General features: G+C 39.4%; 1 protein-coding gene across 1 annotated transcript in view; it reads right to left on the reverse strand.

Moving 5' to 3' along the window:
• LOC129775012 (clavesin-2-like) overlaps nucleotides 1–20,113 on the reverse strand; it is a 64,124-nt gene that overhangs the window by 21,159 nt on the left and 22,852 nt on the right. Inside the window, exons 2-3 of the mRNA XM_055779166.1 lie at nucleotides 1,194–2,140; nucleotides 427–1,126 (exon numbers count right to left, since the gene is read on the reverse strand). Of these exons, the coding sequence (XP_055635141.1) occupies nucleotides 653–1,126; nucleotides 1,194–1,790 (1,071 nt within the window). The 5' untranslated portion in view covers nucleotides 1,791–2,140 and the 3' untranslated portion in view covers nucleotides 427–652. The remainder of the gene's footprint in view (nucleotides 1–426; nucleotides 1,127–1,193; nucleotides 2,141–20,113) is intronic.

A 20,113-nucleotide genomic window follows, 5' to 3' on the forward strand; every position in this document is an offset into this window, starting at 1 on the left:
TGTGGTTAGCGTAACAGCCTCACAATCCGATCGGCCTGGGTTCAATCCCAGCTGGCGTCGTTGGGATTTTCTGAGGTGAAAAATCTCTGGTTACGTCTTCCTTCGGAGGGGAAGTAAAAGAAGTTGGCCCGGCTTATGAGTTGTTGAGTCTGATAGGTAGGAACAGGTGGAGTCGCCTCCCTGATGTCGGTGATTGGCACTGAAGTGGCGGAAATAGGCCGACGAAAAATAAGCGAAGATAAAAAAAAAAGATCTTAATTTTAGTATTTTCCATAGTTCTGTCTATTTTTGCAATGTTTTAGTTTTCAGTTGTTTGTATATTACTATCCAAATGTCAAACATTCAAAAATATTGTTGGTGGAATATTCCGTCATTATAATTATTTTAAAAATGTATGTGAATAATCGAATCATTGAAATTACTTACATCAAAGCCAATAACTGCTGTTCCGTCGGCACACTTCGTTATCAATGTTTTTTTTGTTCAAATCGCAAACACAAACACACGTACATATATGCTGTCGTCAGTCTAACTTGTTCAGAAAATTTCTAGCATTGTTGCGATTGAGTGTGGGGGAAATTTGAGATCAGAACCTTTATCACGAAACCGAATCGGACTCCACTAGGCGCTGTTCCTGGCTTCCGGGCGTGCGTCACGTGTCACTCCCCACCCCGAGCAGCATGTTGGCGGCCGGATCGTTCGCCTTGGTTGTCAATACGCCAATTTTAACCGCGGCCGCTTTGGTACTTCTCAGAAAATCGGAACCAGCCGTCATGGTTGTCGTCGTTGTTGTGATAGTGGCCGTCGCTAGGGGCGGGGGTGATTTGGTGTAGAACTGGGGCTGACTTAGAATGTACGATGGCGCGGGTTTGGTGGAGATTTGGCTCGATTCGAGTAGTTCATGGTACCAGTTCAGCGGGTTGAAGGTAGGCCCCTCGCCGCCCAGTTCAGTCGGGAGGATATCGCGGGCGATACAATTGTGGAGCGTGGATAGATTACCACCGTGCAATTTTATCCGCTCGCGAGTTTTTTCTTTGAGGAAGGGTCGAATTACAGCTAGGGCCGCTTCGACATACCAAGGTTGCCCGATGAAGTGTATCGCTTTGAATCGAACGGGGAAACAGTCCTGCGAATTGAGGGTAAACGTTAATGAGCGAATCCAAATACAACGCTGGTGCAATGTCTCAAATTACCTGTAAACCTTCGATCATAAGTTTTAGCACTTTCGGATTTAGATTAGACGATTGCCGGAAGGTGAAATTGGTCCAATCCACGATCACTATAAATCCGTTGGCTTGGTTTTGTTTATCCTCCAGTAGCTTTTCAATTGATAAAAGCAGCGCTCTATACACCGTGACTAGCGAGTACGACGAATAATCCCAATTAGCAGCTAGGAATATCAATACCTTCCTTCCTCTCCTATCTCTGTTCGGCAGAACACCGGGAAATCCATCTCTGAGTGCTAGTTGTATGTTTTCATCCAACACAGACAATCGCTGCAGCAGAGGCCCATTTCGCTGTCGATATGCGTGATAATTGATCACCAGTTGAAACGCATCATTCACGTTAAATTTACGCGCATACAAAAATCGAAACAAAAATTCGTCGTCTTGGAAGCAGGATTTATCCTTCAGGGCATAATCCATGCTAGCTCCAATCAATTCCTTAAGAGCTATCAGAGCTCGGCTCCGATCGGTGGGCTCATTTTTATTGTAGCCTTTCAAATCCGAGATGGTCAAATTGTGTCGGAATCGATTGTTGGACCACTCGAAATCACAGATGTCAGACATGTTTGTTCCGTTCGTCCTATCCTATCTAATTTATTAGCACAAAACCGAAAAAAACTGTTATCACAATTCACTAATCAGTTTTTGCTTATTCCCACTGGCTGCCGCCACCAAGTGAGCTCGAATAATTTCATAAATTTTAATCCTCTACAAAGGTACCGTGCACATACTCCCTTTTCACACGACCGTTCAAGTCCATACTGTCATTCTGGCTTGCAGAAAACCGAAAACCGTATGTATGTAATCCGCAATTACGTCCGCTCTTTCCGTTTGAGCGCACGACTGCGTGTTTCAATCCCTTTAACAAATCCGATTTGGAATTGAAACAATTTGAGCGATAGGTTTCGAGGTTTCTGAAAAAATAGAGGGAGAGAAAAAAACAAATTAGACAACGTGAAGTAAAGTGGGCCTGAATCATATGATTAAATTCAATACAAGTCAGACTCGATTATATGTGATTCGATTATATACAATTTTAGACTCGATTATATACAGTTCGAAAAAAAATTTTTTTTATACTTCAAATATGACTTATTTCAGAAAAAATGTAACCTTTCAACGTTAGGGTGAAATTTGCGAGGCTTTTATAAGTACAGTAGGTTTATAAATCGCGATTTTTGAAGATTTGAAGAAGAATTTTCACCAGGAATTGTTTATATCGATATAGCAGTGAAATCAAGAGAGATAGTAGTTGGGCGTCAAAGAACAAATTGTAGAGTAGTTTAAGAGCTTTAATTTTCAAAAAACAAAAAAAATATATGTATAAAAACGAATAAACATTTTTTTTGACTCGATTATATACAGGATTCGATTATATACAGTGAAAAGAAATCGTAGATTGTATATAATCGAGTCCGCGCTGTAAATGGTTTCAATGGAGCCAGTTGACCGGCGTTTTATTAAAAAAATTAAAAAGGAATTGGTCAATGAAATATATAATATAATGTTCATTATTCATTCAATTTTGTGGAATAATTTTCTAGAATAATACACTTCTGTCTAAAAAGAATTAAATGGTCCAAAAATTCTAAAACGTGACTTTCAGATATTTTTCCTATCGGTTGGAAACAGGAGAATAAGTGGTTAATTGAGTTTTCGAAAGAGGAAAAAGCCAGTCAGAACTATATCAGGCGAATACGGTGTTTGTTAAGCTTTATGTCAGGAATCCCTTAATCCTGATTTGGTTTACTGAATCGATATTTAATCAAGTACTTAAACGCTCTCAGTCGTCAAAATGAACGATGAATGTGAAGAATCCGTGAACGACATACACATCGAAAACTATAGCCAACCTGAAGTTGTATACCTCTGGACAAACGCCCATTACAACGATTAGTAAAATAGAGGGCCAACTCATTTTTTTAAAATTTTTTTTCATTTTTGTTGTTTAAAATAAAAAGTAAACACATTGTAATCAATCCTAAAATCTTATTTATTATGTTCTTTTTGAATTTCATTCATGCTGCACTGAGAAAAATGAAAGTTTTTCTTATTGAAAAAAAAAACAATTTGTATTCCAGAAAAAAATATGAACAAAAGTGCCCAGATCAGAAAAGTTTCAAAAAGGCTTAACTGAAGGCAAATAACATTTCAATAATTGATATGATTTCCTTTAGCCTTCAAGACCTCCTGTCGGCATGCTTTCCACGAGGTTTTCAGGTATTACGGATCGTGTACTTCCCACGCGCGCTCCAAGGTTTCCAAATAACACCAGCACCAGCTTTGTCGACCCTATCATTGAGGATGACCCAAAGGTTTTCAATAGGATTAAAATCCGGACTTTGTGGGAGCTATTCAAAGGGTTTGATGCGACCCGACCGGGACGAAGACTTTGTTACCTTGGCCGTATGTTTCGGATCATTACCCTGCTGAAAAGCGAAGCGCTCTTCAAGGCCTGTCTCGATGGGGGAGACCTTGAGATTTTCACGCAGGATGGTGCAGTACGACTCTGCCGCCATGATTCCGTCAATCTTCACTAAGCTGACCACATCACTCCATGAAAAACACTCCCACCAGTCTGTTCTGACATCTGTATTGCGATTCCTTCATCTGCCTGGGCTATCCATCACTGATTCGAACATCTTAAGCCTCTTAAGAATTTATTCGACCGCTGCCTTGCTGTTGTCGTACTTCTTGTTGGCAACCACCTGGTGCGATTCGCCGTTCTCAACATGTCGAACGATCAATTTCCGAATGTACAAAGGAATCGTTTTTGAAATAACTGCGTTCTCCATTTTTTTTTACTTCACTAAATGCGACCACGTGCACAAATGCTCCAGAGCCAATCCAGTTGTTTCTAAACGTCTAAACGTTTTTTAAAATTTTCTCAGTGCAACATGAATGCAACTTAAAAAGAACATCAAAAATATTTGTTTATAAATGATTACGATACGTTTACTTGTAACCAGAAATATAAAAGAAAAGAAAAAAAATACATAGAACACTTTATTTTGCTAATCAATGTATAACAGATATCAACGATATGCCATACATATCAACATATACAGTGATAGGCATAAAAAGCCCTTGCATATTCAGAGACTTTTCTCAATCTCTGAACTATTTCATCAAAAACTACTACCGTTATTACATAGAATTGTATGTTAACTATTACTTTTTAAAGTAATCAACAAGTTTTGCCATTTTGTTAGATTTTGTTTACTTCCTTACATGACATCTTCAAAGCGTGAGTTAACTCCAGCGTCAGCATTAGTCAGCGATCCCACAAAATTAATATCAACACTCCGACACCAACAGCGATTATCGTAAATCAATCCCAGAGCCAACCCATAAACAATAACATCGACGACGACGGCGACGACGGCAGCAAATATTTAAGAATAACAAAAACACGATCGTTCTCGCGATCGGTATATCGATTCATTCTGTAAACTATAAACATTATCGCTAGGGCACTAGGGATCTTTAGATGAATAAGAAAGTTAGTCTGAATACAGCATTCAAGTCGTATAGACAATTTTATTTTTTATCCGAAGAACCCGGAAAGTTAACTCGTGCAAATATGCGATGACAAAAATAAGAACCTACCCCCAAAAAGTATAGTAGAATCTCGAGTATCCGCGAAATAGTCTGGCAAGGTAAATGGGGATCACGAAAATCGCGGATAACGCAATAAATGACTAAAATTAAGGTAAACACAATAACAAAAAATTCTGCATGGAAACGTCGCCTATAGACGACATCCCCGCGACGACCTGTGTGTACAAATGTCGCCTATAGACGACATCAGGGTGATACTGCACATCGATCACACCAGCGCGATATGCACACTTTTCGGCGCAGTGCTCCGTTCAGCGGTATCACTCCAACGGAGCACAAAAGCGAAAGGGTTAAACTATCCATCTGTAAGGTCGTCTACACCAGAGGTCATATAATGTGATAGTGATGACCAAAACGAAAGAACAAAAACCAGCCACTCACTGACAGATTTCGGGAAGGTTCAAAAATTAATAAGGAACTCCCTTTCGCGGATAAACCGCACCGCGGATCATCCGCTCGCGGATAATCGGGGTTCTACTGTAAGTGGAAAGAAGATTAGCATGCAAGTCCGGAAGCTTGTTAAGAATCATTTGCAGAAGATTTCACACTTTTTATTCACTTAAATTCTTTTTTTTTTCTTAATTTGGTTTACATTATAATATAATACAACATTTCAAGTGATCAACCTAGGGTTCTACATCTTTAAGTTGAAGATTTATCAACGGAAGATTGCAGAGAAGCTTACGCTTACGGTTCACTTGCTGACAGATCCGGAAGAGGCCGTCGTCGGAATACCGATAGCCGGACGGATCAACGAATCATCCGGGAAGTGAATAAATCTCCAAAAGTATCAGTCAGAGTAATTCAGGAAAATTTCTCGTTGACGGTATCGGCCAGAACCGTACCCCGTAGACTATCTGAGCATGCACTCAAGAGCAGATTCGCAAAAAAACGTCCGTTTATCAACAAGAAAAACAAATTAAAACGGTTGGAATTTTCCCGGAAACATGTTAACAAACCCAAAGACTTTTGGAAAAAAGTACTTTGGACTGACGAATCGAATTTGAGCTTTTCAACAAGAAGCGGCGCGAAAGAGTTCGGCGGAAGGATGATGAAGGATTGCAAGAACGTCACTTGCAGGCTACAGTCAAGCACGAAAGAGGCAATGTATTGGTGTGCAGATGCTTTTCCTGGACTTTCCTGGAAATCTAGTGCGAATTCAAGGAATCGTGAGAGCAGACATCTTTAAGGCAAACTGAAGAAATCGCCTCGAAAAACTGGCCTGTGAAAAAGCTTCATTTTCCAACACCATAAGGATCCAAAGCATACTGCTAAGAAAACCCAATTCCTATTTCCTTTCACGCAAAATAAAACCCGTTGAATGGCTACCATAAAGTCCTGATCTCAACCCGACACAGAACCTGTGGACCATTCTCGACAACAAAGTGATGACAGACGGTGTCACTAATAAGGACACTTATTTCACGGCTCTCCAGAAGGCGTGGAACGAAATTGACCCTCAGCACCTCCAGACCTTGGCCGATAGTACGCCCAAACGTCTTCAACAGGTCATTGAAGTTTCAGGAGGCCACACTAAATATTGATGCTTTCAACTTTTTTGCTTTTATTGTGTGATTTGTTATTTCTCTAGCTCGGGCTTTTATACTTGCTTTCTATTTTTATTTTGCGTGCCATTGAAAAAAGATGTTTGGTTTAAGTATTATAATTTTTTTTCCTTTCTGTATTATAGTAACGTTGAACACTTTTGGCTGGTTCGTCACTTGGTTTTATGAATTGAATCCAACTAAATAGAAAGTCAATTAAATGCTTAATTAGTAAAATATTTCATTTACATTGAAAGGAAATTTGTGCAATTCAATTTAAATTGAATAAATTTTATTTATTTTTTATATTATTTAATAAAAATAATTTTATTATTTAAAGTTTTATGATGGAAATGCAATGAAAAATGTTGTTTTTTAATAACAATTGCTATTTTTACTTAACAAAATTGTTTTTTATTCAAACAAAATTGAAAAAATCGTTATCTAATGCTGTTTTTTATTCAATGTAAACAACACTTTGTTTATATCGCTTCAATATCGTATGTTAACAATACCGCACAGCTCTAACTGTCATAACATGAAGAAACGAGGGGTTACTCAAAGGTTTTGAGTGTTTTTATTTTATTTTTTTGGGGGTTGGAATTTATTTTTGTCAACGCATATTTGCAAACGTTGAAAAAGTCATGTAAGGGGGTAAACAAAATCTAACAAAAATGGCAAAATAGTCTAGAAAATGAGAAAAGTTTCTAAACATCTAAGGTGGGCTTTTTATGCCTATCACGGTAAGTGTCAACCGAATTGGGAGGGTTTCCAAAACAATCATTCGAACAAACGAGGAATGACGAGATACAATGATCAAAGACTGTTTATACACTCACGGATATATTAGGAAACCCTTCGCAATTAAACACCGAACAAATGCATACAGCTCGGGAATGCTATTATGCGAGCAATTTAACAATGCTTTGATCTAGTTTTCCCTCGATTGTCTTATTCAATGTTGTGCCCCGTTTGGGCGCCGCATATGTACTTGGCTGTTACGTCGTAGGCCGTTTACGTTTCAATCGGAGACGGTTGCCCCAATCGAAAAGCGAAAGTAACTGTAATGTAGTCACAACTCAGCACTTGTTAGGAAATCATCCTGGTTTTAGGTCGAAGATGAAATCTCCACCTTAGGTTTAGCGCGCTTACTCCGCTTCCGTTTGGCAACATGTTATTTCCATCATGAAGCGCAATTTCAAGGGGAGCAGAAAAAAATGACCCACAGCAGTTCATAATAATGAGAAATAAGTATATTTATTAGCAAAGCGAATCATCTGCCCATTGATGGTGAAATAATACCGTCAGAAGTGTACAGGAAATTGATACAAGAAATAACAGATACCCCATTAGATCGTTTGTGGAGCAGTGAAGGAAGTGGTTCGCTATGCCTCAACTGGATAGAAAATACAATGTTCGGATACGCCATTACAGAGGCACACAAGCATTCAAATTATTATATCCGATTTATCGCTCAATGAAAACTGAAATTATAATGGTAGCTCATGTCCAAAGATTTGTTTCAATAGGAAGGCAAGAAATATATTCTTTGTCTATTATTTGCATTTTTTACTACCGAAGTGGGTGACACCTAGGTTCGACAAACAATAGTAAATGAGGTAAATGAGACATCCTGTCGTTCATATTCATCAGCCACAGCATGGCCAATATCCAATATTGAACTCAAAGAAACTGGTTGAGCCGAAAAACTGAGGTAAACTACTCATCGATCATCGGAAGCGTGACAGGCAAGAGCCTGTGTTATATCCTACAATGGTTAATGGTTTGCAGCTGCGTGCTGCGGAACCCTTCCTGCTGGATGCACTTTTTCCTAGCATTATGCTGTTACATGGATCAGCCTGTGCAGCAGCATCCGATAAAATAAATGGAGCAAGCCTGGAAATATGTTAAGTATATACATTATGGATGAACGAGGAACATGATGAGGTTATTTATAGGTCAACTTATAATTTCAAGGATGGAATAGAGAGCTAACTGGTTAATACCACTCACCTAATAGATTCGCAGTATACTGAAGTCGCAATTACGCGGTTTTTTTTATGCGGATTACGGAATTTACGGGTTTTTTTCGTAATTTTCGAAATTTACGGGGATTTAGGAATTTAAAAAGTCACTCCAGTATAATCATATTTATATACAGTTTCGGATTTATTTTCACTGTATATAATCGAATCCTGTCTATGATCGAGCCAATTTTATTTTTTTTAATAAATCGTTTTTTATGCATATATTTTTTTGTTTTTTATTAATATAGAAGAAGAATTTAATTTTTGATTTATCCCCCTAAAATCATAGAATAAGTGCACCCGTGGCCGAGTGGTAAGCGTCTCACATCATCATGCCGGGTGTTCGGGTTCGATTCCCGTTCTGGCCGGGAGATTTTTCGTCAGAGAAATTTTCTTCGACTATTTTGGTTGATGTTCATATCGAACAAATCGCCAAGAAGGAATGGCTCAAGAAGTCACAGAGGTTTCTTTTTGTATATTTGTATCGGCAAAGTGTTTTCCGGTTTCGCAGATTGAATTTTAAATAGCACGAAAAATTTGATCAGCAATCCCGTTAGTTTACCGTTGTAAAATTGCAGCTTTTATGTCTCATCGCGTTCCGATTGAGTGATTTGAAAAAATGTTGCCATGACAACAGTCGAGTTCAATCAGTGCCCGCTCGAAGAAAATTGTTTTTCTAAATGAAGAACTTTTTGTGCTTTTTGTAGTGTGCCCAAACAATTTTGGTTTCAACTATCATCTGATTTTGCTGTTGGGTCTGGTTATATTTCGTAACTAATCCACTCAAACCAGCGAATTATCATGCATGTAGTTGATGTAGTTGAAGTAGTTGATTTATTTTTAAAATTTTTCACGCAATTTCTTAGCTTATTTTCACGCTTATTACTTAGTTAATTTTATTTTATTAAAAATACTATAAAAATCACATTCAATTGAAATTTAACGTAGAATTATTAATTTTTAATCTACACTCTTATTTCCACTAATATTAACATTAAGGACTTGTAAACTTTCTCTTATAAAGCACAGGTTTTTTGAGATATTGAGTTCAAATTTATTCTGGCTGTAGTTCAACTCTTACATTTTAAGAATGAAATTCAATTTCGGTTATATGGCAATTTTCAAATTTTCCACTACTCATCCACACATTTCGACCGGAAGGTTGCGAATTTCGCATTGGATGTTGTCTCTGAGCTCTTCTAAAGCTGCTGGCTTGTTGGCGTAGAACAGTGCCTAGCTAGCAACCAGACGGCATAGGTGAGAATGTTGGCGTTTTTAAGGTCATAAGTTTAGGATAAGTTTTCTAAATTGGCCTTTTTTGAATTTTTTATGACCAAACACTCACACACTCGCTAAAACATCTTTTATGATTCAAAAGTAATCCAGCTAGCAACCAGTCGGCGGCGCGAAAATGAATTTTTTTCGAAGATAGATGCGAATGAGCTGTAGAAGCTTGAAGCCCCTATAATTCCAGACAACATCATCATCATCACCAAACGTCCCCATCGATGAATATTTAAGTACAAGGTTTGAAGAAGAACGAATAGGGAAATTGTGTAGAAAACAAAACTTATCAGAATGATACGAAAACCGAATCCCGCTACACCACCACCAACGCAAAAGCCATTTTCAACAACACCATCGACAGCAACAGCGGTTCTTTTCAGAACCACAGAAACTTTCATGCAGAAATGATTCTTCGATTCTAATAATTCATTTTACGGTTAGATTACTTCACGCACGGGTCACATAATCATTTGAGAAAAAAATGGGTTGGTTAAGGGGTGTGTCACATCAAATTGCATCACGGAAAAAAACGCTGTAGAAATTTAATTTTTAGGAATTATATCTTCAGCTTTCGCTTATAATCATATAAGAGTGTATAGATCACGTTGGCCATGCTTCACTGTCAATATTTCGTAAATTTGGAAAAATGTCGTCGAACGAAAAAGAGCGTCGTGAATTAATCCTGTGCACTCATTTCGAGAATCCGGAGTTGTCACATCGGGACATCGGTAAGATGCTGGGAATCATCCAATCCACGGTCAGCAGAGTACTAAAACGATACTTCGAGAACCTAACCATCGACCGGAAGGTGAAGAACGGCAAAAATGGATGCTCCGTCAGTGAAAAAGATCAAAAGCGCGTAGTTAAGCAGTTTAGACGTGATCCGAGAAGTTCGGTCCGGGATGTCGCCAATAAGCTGAATTTGTCAAGTTCATTCGTCCAGCGGACCAAGCAGCGGGAGGGCCTGCGTACATACAAGGTTCAGAAGGCTCCTAACCGCGACGAAAGGCAAAACATGGTGGGGAAGACGCGAGCCCGGAAGCTGTACACCGGAATGCTGACGAAGCCGCATTGCCTGGTAATGGACGACGAAACCTACGTCAAAGCGGACTTTCGTCAGCTGCCGGGCCTGTTGTTCTTCTCCGCAGAGGACAAATACAGCGTTCCGGAGGAGATTCGCAAGCAGAAACTATCCAAGTTTGCCAAAAAGTACATGGTGTGGCAAGCGATCTGCTCTTGCGGAAAGCGGAGCGCCCCCTTCGTGTTGACCGGCACGGTAAACGGGCAGGTTTACCTTAAGGAGTGTCTACAGAAGCGCTTACTACCACTTTTGAAGCAGCACGAGGGCCCGACCATCTTCTGGCCGGATCTCGCTTCGTGCCACTATTCAAAGGACGCGTTGGAGTGGTACTAAGCCAACGGGGTCACCTTCGTTCCAAAGGAAATGAACCCGCCCAACGCGCCGGAGCTTCGCCCAATAGAGAAATATTGGGCGATTATGAAGCAGGCCCTCCGGAAGAACCCAAAAGTTGTCAAATCGGAGGCGGACTTCAAGAGAAAATGGATTTCTGTTCAAAAAAAACTACAACCTGACGTTGTACAAAACCTTATGGATGGGATAATAAGGAAGGTGCGAGCATACGGGCTTGGGCTCGAAGTATGAATAAAAAGAAAATGCCAAAAGTTGTTTAATAGTTTTTATTTTACTGTCTAAAGTTTTCAAAAGGATCGGTCTACTGGGCGAATTTCTACAGCGTTTTTTCCGTGATGCAATTTGATGTGACACACCCTTTATATCTATGATATAACCGCAAGGTTGACGTGGAACTACCTTAGCTAAGCAATCATTTGTTTGTATTGATTAAATTTTTTATTGAATGAAACAGCTCCTGAATTCAATTGAATTAAATATATTTGCTTTGTGAGCAAAAAGATTGCACAAATGTCATGTAAGGTCAATTCATGCATTGTGATAGATTATTTTCTTCGTAATAAGTAAATTTAATAACAGATATGAAGGCATATCCTTCAATGCAATCTTGAATGGCCGAACCAAAGCGTTGTGTTCGTACCCGCTTTTGTAAAACACTTTTCGAAGTGTAAGAAAAGCATGCGGATGCTGAAGTACCCTTGGCTTGCATGAATCAACAACTTCAACTTCTACTTTTCATACTATAGTGGCTTTAAACTTGAAAATTAATTTGCCTCTAGTGTTTGCACGATTTTCCCAGGTTCCTATGTTTAGAAGACCGTGTTAGGGAAACATATCCCTATCTGCACAACGGCAAGCGAGTACAAAAGTACTCGCAGTTTGCATTGATTTGCAAAGTCGATTCCCGCTCCTTGGATTTAAAATCTGTGTTATGGAAACACATTTCAGTCGGAACAAAAATACCCCCGATTTGCATGAATTTGTAATGTCAATTTCTCCAGACACCTTGGTTCTGAAGTCTGTTCTGGGGGAACACATTTCTGTCGGAACAAAAAATACTTAATTTTCAATACCAATTTCCCCACGGATTTGAAGTGGAGACAAAAATTCTACCGACTAGTGATCCTCGATAATCGTTCGAATAATCGAATATTTCCTACAGCAATCGATTATTAATCGAACGAATACTGAACCAACCAACCAATCGAAGCGAACGAATAATTTACGTCGATTAATCGATCCAAACTCAGAGAAAAAAAACCTACTGTCGCTGCAGTTTTATCCTGAAAATCAATCATTATCTTTGACGCTTCCATAAATTCGTAATCGAAGCTCAATGCCATCAACGTGAATTGAGCTTCGTTTACGAGTTTAGGGAAGCATAAAGGACAACAATTGTTTTTCAGATGGAATGAACACTTTTTTGATTCCAGATGGCTCTCAGTGTGGCGATTAATCGATTAATCGATTATTTGGGGCGATTAATCGTATCGCATAACAAACTGCGGAAAGGTATTCGATTAGCTGATGAACGATTAATTTCGAAAATCGGGATCACTACTACCGACTTGCATGTATTTGCAATGTCGATTTCTCCAACGCTGCATTGTTTTGAAGTCTGTGTTAGGGAACACATTTCGGTGAGAACAAAAATCCCCTTACTTTTATGTGTTTGCAATGCCGATTTCCCCGAGGCTGCTTGGTTTTGATGGCTGTGTTGGGAAAACCGTAAATCGGGCCAATCAAAATGAGTCAGTTAGGGCGTTTAGATAACGCTTAACATTTTACAGTTATTCAATTGTTTATCTAATGAAAAATAACGTTTTATTAATTGCGATAGATGCGTAGAAATATTCCTTATCAATTCATGCAATTATCTTTACGATCCAGTAAGAAATGTTCGAGTTAAAAGCATTCGAAATCTTTCATTTTTCCCTGCATGTTCTGTGTTTAGGTTTTCATTTTACCCTTCATATATTCCGGTTAGACGTAGTCCCACGTCAAAAAAAAAAACAAATGTAAATAGAACAATATGGTTAAATTGGCAACCCTTGGCGTGGTCCTACGTCTCTTTGGTTATTACCCACCAGTTTTTTCTTTGATTTCCGCGATGTTGTGCGCTCGAAAGTCTTTCCAGAAGTGGTTAGGAAGTGAGTAAAGAATACTATCTAGGGTAGGTAGAAATGAACGAAAGCAAAGGAAGCGTCATATTTTATACCCAGAAAGGATGGAACGTTAACCCAACCCTTCGATTATATTCGTAGCTCAGCCTAAGAGAGAAACGAATAACGTCGAAGTAAGTATACAGTAATGCATTTGAATCCAGACGCTTTTTAATCCGGACACTTTGCATTACATTCAATATCATACCGCGGCCATACCATTTTGTGCATGTTGAATAAATGCGATTGATTAGTAACTATCAGTAACAGAAGAGAAATGGAATTGGAAAATATGACCATATTACATAGGCGCCTGAGTGCGACCGTCCTCATCTCACATCGCCGCATCAACTGAATGGATTTCCAAAGCGTATGCGAGTTTATATATGGTTCCAACAACCTGTTTTCTAAGCAATTTTAAAGCTATTGAAACAAGTTTTCGGGTCAACAATTAACAATCATAAAACTTTGTCTTTCGAATGAAATGATTATCATACCACTCCGTTCAGCCGGAAAAGAGGTATTAACGTTCAAAACCTTGCAGTCCAGCGTCACTCTCTCGTTTTCGAAACTCTGAACTTACACCCCAGTACAGAAATGAAAGGCGTAGTCCTAGGTAAAAAAAACAATCCAGTGCTTCAATCGATTTATAATAATTTATTTGCATTGTCCGAGAAAAAATTATAACATCTGTAGTTGAAACAAAAGTCATTTATTGGAAAATGCGTTTTAAGCATACTTAACAACTAAAATGACGCGACAAAAATTAACCAGTCATAAAATTTAGAAAAAATAAAAACAAAAAAAATCATACCGTGAAAAGCTTCTAGGATTAGTACTTGGTCGTGTAACCTTTGTTACGCATCATTACACGCGCCCGGTTCGGCATGGATTCCACCACCTCCTGGCACGTGGTGACCGGGATCTCGTACCAACAGACTTGGATCCCATACCACAGTTGCTGCTTATTCTTCGATTTCTCCGTGTACACCGACCTATTCACGATCTGCCATAGGTTCTCTATAGAGTTCAGAAATTGGTGACTGCGCTGGCCACTACATAACGTCGACTTTGTTATCCTGGGACCACTTTTTGACGGTTTAGGCGGTGTGCTTCGGATTGTTATCCTGTATGAACTGACATTTCAGGGGCAGCTCCCACTCAGCGTGTGGCAGCATAACATCCCTTAGGATTTGGGCGTAGATGTACCGATACATGATCTCATCCACCCGGTACAGGGTACCAGGAGAAGCACCCCCATACCGTAATGTTCCCTTCTTCATGCTTAAATGTTTTCGTGATACACCGTGGCATGTAAACGTAGCCTATTGAGCGATGGACCCAAGATTTTCTGTCCGAGCCGATGACGTTTACTTTCGTCTCATCCGACCACAGTATATTTCGCGATACCTTTTCCTTCTCCGGACCGATCCAATAGAAGTGGTCTTTCAAGAACTTCAGCCGCGCCTTCAGATGCTTTGGCGACATCATCGGGATCTTCCGGAGACTTTTACCGCCTAGCCCCTACTTCACCAGCCGCTGCTGAACTGTCCGGGAACTCACGAGCAAGTTCAGTTCGTCCCAGATCTTTTTGGAGGCCTTGAAAGGATTTTTCTTGGAGGCTCGCTTTATGGCAGTGTCATCCTTTGCGGTCGTTTTCCTTGGGCGTCAAGTCTTTTCGGTTTTTTTTGTGGTCGTGGAGGGAATTAAACACGAAGGTTTTGGATCGTCCCAAGTACTCTGCGATTTCGCGTTGGCTGCTGCCTTCCTTGGACATTTTTCGGATGCTGCTGTGTTTCAAAGCCGCTGTGTTTCCGTGCAATTATGCGCGTGACTCATTTTTCGTTCACTGCAACTAGTATTCGAGAATTAAAACCTTACATACCTCTTGTTTACATGATCAATACTTACCAGGATCCGAAAAACACAAAATACCACCGAGAAACAATCAAGTTTTTTCAAAAATCGGTCGGAACAATACTAAAAACTGCCGAAATGAGGAACTGGTCCTAAATTTTGTTGCGTCACTTTAGTTGTTAAGTATGCTTAAAACGCATTTTTTTAATGAATATTGTTATATTTCTTGGAACAATGCAAATAAATCGTTATAAATGAATTGAAGAACTGGATTGGATGATTTTTGCTCTATGTTTTGTCTTAATGTTTTGTCCGACACTGTATATTTCATGTTTTGTTCATGGCTTTCGAATTATCTGACCACTGATGTAAACAACAATACAGATGGATAGTTTAATGATTTATGTCTGGTACCGGCCGCGCGACCGTAAAGTGCAACAGAAGTTGAAGCGGAAGACCTAGAGCATGAAGCGCAAGATCGACAGCAAGGTTGCCTCATCGTTCCACAATTTGGGCTGGGGAAGAAGTAGCAACCGGTCAAATGTTGCTGGTGACTCGAGTCGACCGCGAATAATCGGTTTTCTACTTTACTAACCATAGAATTAAGAAAATTATTTATATATAGTTATAAAAATTCGGCTCCTTGAAACATATGTAACTGAGCCTGTAAAAATCAACGAATTATAAAAAAGCTGCTGGTGAATAACATCATTCCGGCGCTGTGGTCATAATGGATGACGAGATCTAATTGACCGAAAGCCGACAATCCTCCCAATGTTCCCCAGCTGCGACCGATTGAAATATTTCATGCGAACCTCAAACAGAAGATCTACTCCAATCCTTTCGTGCCCAAACGAAGGAAAATCTGATTGCCAAGGCAACGAAAGAGCTGAAGAACATGTCGACATCCATCTTTTCATCGGCCATGGCTAAGTTCGTGGCCAATTACCGTAAGGCAGTTGCCAGAGCGTCGAAGCGTTTTCATACAAGGCTCAAAACACAAAGGATTAAAGGAACTGATTTGCTTTAATTTGACACACATCGCATAATGCGTGAGCTGTAGATCACTAAATCTACAATAAAAAATTAAACATTTCGAAATGTAGCGTCTGAATATGCCTCACGAAACCCGTTCAACAGTCTTTTCGAAGTTTGATCGATTCTGAAGTTTTTTGGAGTTCCGATGTATAGTGAATCTGAAGGGTAAAACTGCCAATGTGCTCTCATATGATATTTCTCTGTTTCTCCTTTTGATTGACTATTATTGGGCTAGTTTGCATCAAGTGAACACGAACAAAACCCGAGGAAAACACCAGAGCAAACATTTGCAGCTGTCTTTCACCACACTATCATTCGCACACTACCGCAGAAAAGCGACCACTTTGCTTGCGGCACAGGTCCCGACCGAGAATAGTGGCTTAAATGACACACCAAGAGACCGCACGGGAAGCCCTATCAGCGCAGGCCGTTATTAATGGGGTTTTTAGGGTGCACCACAAGAGTGCACTGATCGGAGCCCACGACGTTCTTGCTCGAGTTGGCGATCGGAGACAAGCACAAGTTGTGTGACAACTTGTTAGTTTGTTGCAACAGCAAACTCCGGTACCGAGGCAGAAAAGTTATCTAGATTGCTCTGAAGTGGTCTCCTCGGCAATGGGCGGATGTTGAGAGATGAATTGGAATAATTATGCCGCAAGCCGCACAGCTGCGAAACCAGTAACGAGTGAACAGGCGAGCGAGCAAAAAAATAAATAAATAGATGCTCGGATCGAAACAAGAACTTGATTATGCCAACAGCAAGCGGTTAGAGGAGGAGAGCCGAGATTGACTCAAAGATTGGCGGTAAAATATGTACTCAAAAAGAACAACTCCCGTCAGAATATGATGGTTGTTTGCGACGAACAAGTCAAGGACGAATGGAACAACACCCAAAAAGAAACAGTTCCAACTAGAGAGGGTTGTCCACATGGATCGACAGTTTTGCGGTTTTGCAGTTCAGACAACAATCTATATACTTCGGAAGCTGTTTGTCAATGTGCGAAAAAAACACTGTGGTCTTGAACTGCCATTATTGTTGTTTAATGTGATCTTTAAAGTCACAAATAAGCTCACTGAGGGTATACATTTTCTGCTTCTTGCGCGGTACGGCTCCCACACAGTTAGTTATTGAGTCACATTGTCCGTATCCGAACGGTAATGAAATAATAATAACTGACTTTTGAAAAGTATATTATTCTTAAGGGGAAATTCGTATTATAGAAGCTTATAGAAGCTCATAGAATATAAATGTTTTAGTTGTGAAGGATAAGTACAGTCTAGATTCGTATTATTTTTTTACCACATTCCTTAAATAACTTCTTATATTCAGCGGTTTTTTTCATGTACATAAAATGGATGTCCACAATTTTACGTAAGACACACAAAGAAATAGGCCAAAAATACATGCCAGTATGAACGCATCGTGTGGGAATGAAATGTGGTGGTGACCGATCCAATAATAAACCCTAGAGATAAATCGAACTTTTTGTCAAGTGTGAAGCGTAGGTTTTTCTGTTCATATTCTTTTCTGCGTCCAAGTGATGCCAATTTATTATTCTTTATCCAGTTTTACCATTCCCAGTATGTCCGCTGAGACCTTGGTCACCCGCCAATATGCAATTGCGTTGCGTTTTCCCCACAAAATGTTCCCCGAAGCGCAATAGGGTACGATGGTCCAGTGGCCGAATGTGTGACCCAAAATGAAAATCAATTGTACTCTTTTTATAAGTTACCTTCGTTCGCAGTCTCGCTTTCCATTGCAATTGAACTAACTAAATCGCACGAGAAGAAGATTTGAGGTCAGCCATTAAAACTGACAATAAAACCAGTTTACGTTTGTGTGTGTCCGTGTATGTGTGCTCGAGAGACAGAGACGGGATCATACTCGCTTTTGCTTTCTCATTCAGGCGGGAAGTACGTTTCTCTCCCCAAATAGTGATGAATCGATCAGTCCGCAATATGGTGATGGAACCAAGCGCTGGCCAATTTGCGTTGAATGGAACGTGTGTACGTAGAACCGAAATTGAACTCAATTATAGGATTGGATTTGAATTCGAAATTAGCAACGAGCCGGTGTGGTTAACCATAGTTGTGGCCGTATTTGGCTAGCCGGATGACACCGTCTCGTTCGAAACGCTCGCCGTTGATTAATAGGGCTCGGGTGGGGTTGGCGGGTTGAATTTGTGATCGTCACTTTGGAACCAATACCCAGCTCATCAACGCTGATTGACGGTGATCAATGATCTCGTTAGGGCATTGGTTTGTTGTGGAGAATCCGTATAACGCTTTCAATTGATAATCTAATATGTGCAGTGGGAAAATCCTGTAAAAGTATATTTGATATATTTCATCCACCTCTGATCTTCTGGGAATAATTCCGACAATTTAAAAAGTGATTTAACTTTTCATCGATTTTTATGATTTTGACGTAGGACAACGTCTTTCATTTCTATACTGAGGTGTAAGTTCAAAGTTATGAAAACGAAAGCGTTACGCCTGAGAACGAGATTTTGAGCGTTAATAGCTCCAAAACAACTGAACGAAATAGTATGATATACACTTCATTCGAAAGATAAAATGTCTACGCGTTCTATGCTTGTTACTTTTTGAACCTAAAACTTGTTGACGTAGTTCAAAATCAAGTTTTGCAGAAATCAGCAATACGATATTCGAGCAACACGAATGAAATATTCCCATGTTATAGCCCCCCACTATAAAACTACTCTTCTCACACCTATGGCCACTACGTCTTACATTAAAGGTGCCAAATCAGAAGACAGGTCACGTTTTTATGAAATAAAGTTAATTTTTTTTTATTAATCCGTTTATTTTTACAGGCTCAGTTACATAAGTTTAAAGGAGCCAAACTCTTAACTATACTTCAACTAGCATATATCAACATGTTGTTTCCTCAATTCTATGGTTAATGAAATAGGAAACCGATTACTCGCGGTCGACTCGAGTTTAGAAGGGTGACACATTTTCATTAGGAAAAGGATGGGATGTAAGGAGATGTGTGTTTACACTCGCACTCACATTCACATTCACATTCTCATTCACACTGACACTCCACACTCAATTCTTAAAACTATCCTTACATCTAATATGTATTTACAATTTAACTAAATAAAGTTAATGTTAATAACTATTTTTGATGCGAACGTATTTAAACGATTTGTATACCAATCGGATCGGAAATTTTCTAAGATTTGTTTTATATGCTATACATTACAATCCCAATCCCATAGTCTGTACATGGTTTAAATTGATGAAAATTGGAAGCATTCCCATTTCCCCATACATTTGTTCTGTCCATTTGTGTGCTTTCCCGAACAGAGCTGTCAATATCGGGCAACTTATAAAGTCGCTAGAATAAAAACAAGGAAGGGGGATAGCGAAAAGGGAATGGTTGCCAAGTAAACTCCACCCTTGCATAGGAAGTAAGCTGTCGCTAGCGTATAAGTATTGCATCTCCTCTGAGAAACATTCTCAGAATCTTTCTGTGTCCGAAACAACAAAGGTCACTTATTCTGCTCGTTTTGTGTTTTATGTTCCCTTCGAGCTGTGAACGCTAGCGAATATTTCACTTGAAGTGCATCTGGCATTGCAATTAACACAACCATGCTTGTTGAATGGCGATTTATGGAAGATGCCTTTCGTTAAAGAAACAAATTGCAACATATGACCAATAAGTGTATTGTTCTCGCAAAGACACGAAAGAATCGTTGCTTCTCGAAATGATTCTACAAAACCACGCAAGTCATTAAACCTTTTCAGGGTCCCCTGAACTTTTTACTAAATATATTTATTAATTTATGAAATTTCAATGTATTCACAAATAATATCCGAAATGATAAACCAACAAATTTGAAAAAGTAGAAGGGTCTGAGCCTAGTGGCACGGACGGAAGTTTGACGTA

Source organism: Toxorhynchites rutilus, chromosome 3 (genome assembly GCF_029784135.1).
Source record: "Toxorhynchites rutilus septentrionalis strain SRP chromosome 3, ASM2978413v1, whole genome shotgun sequence".
NCBI classification, from domain to species: domain Eukaryota; kingdom Metazoa; phylum Arthropoda; class Insecta; order Diptera; family Culicidae; genus Toxorhynchites; species Toxorhynchites rutilus.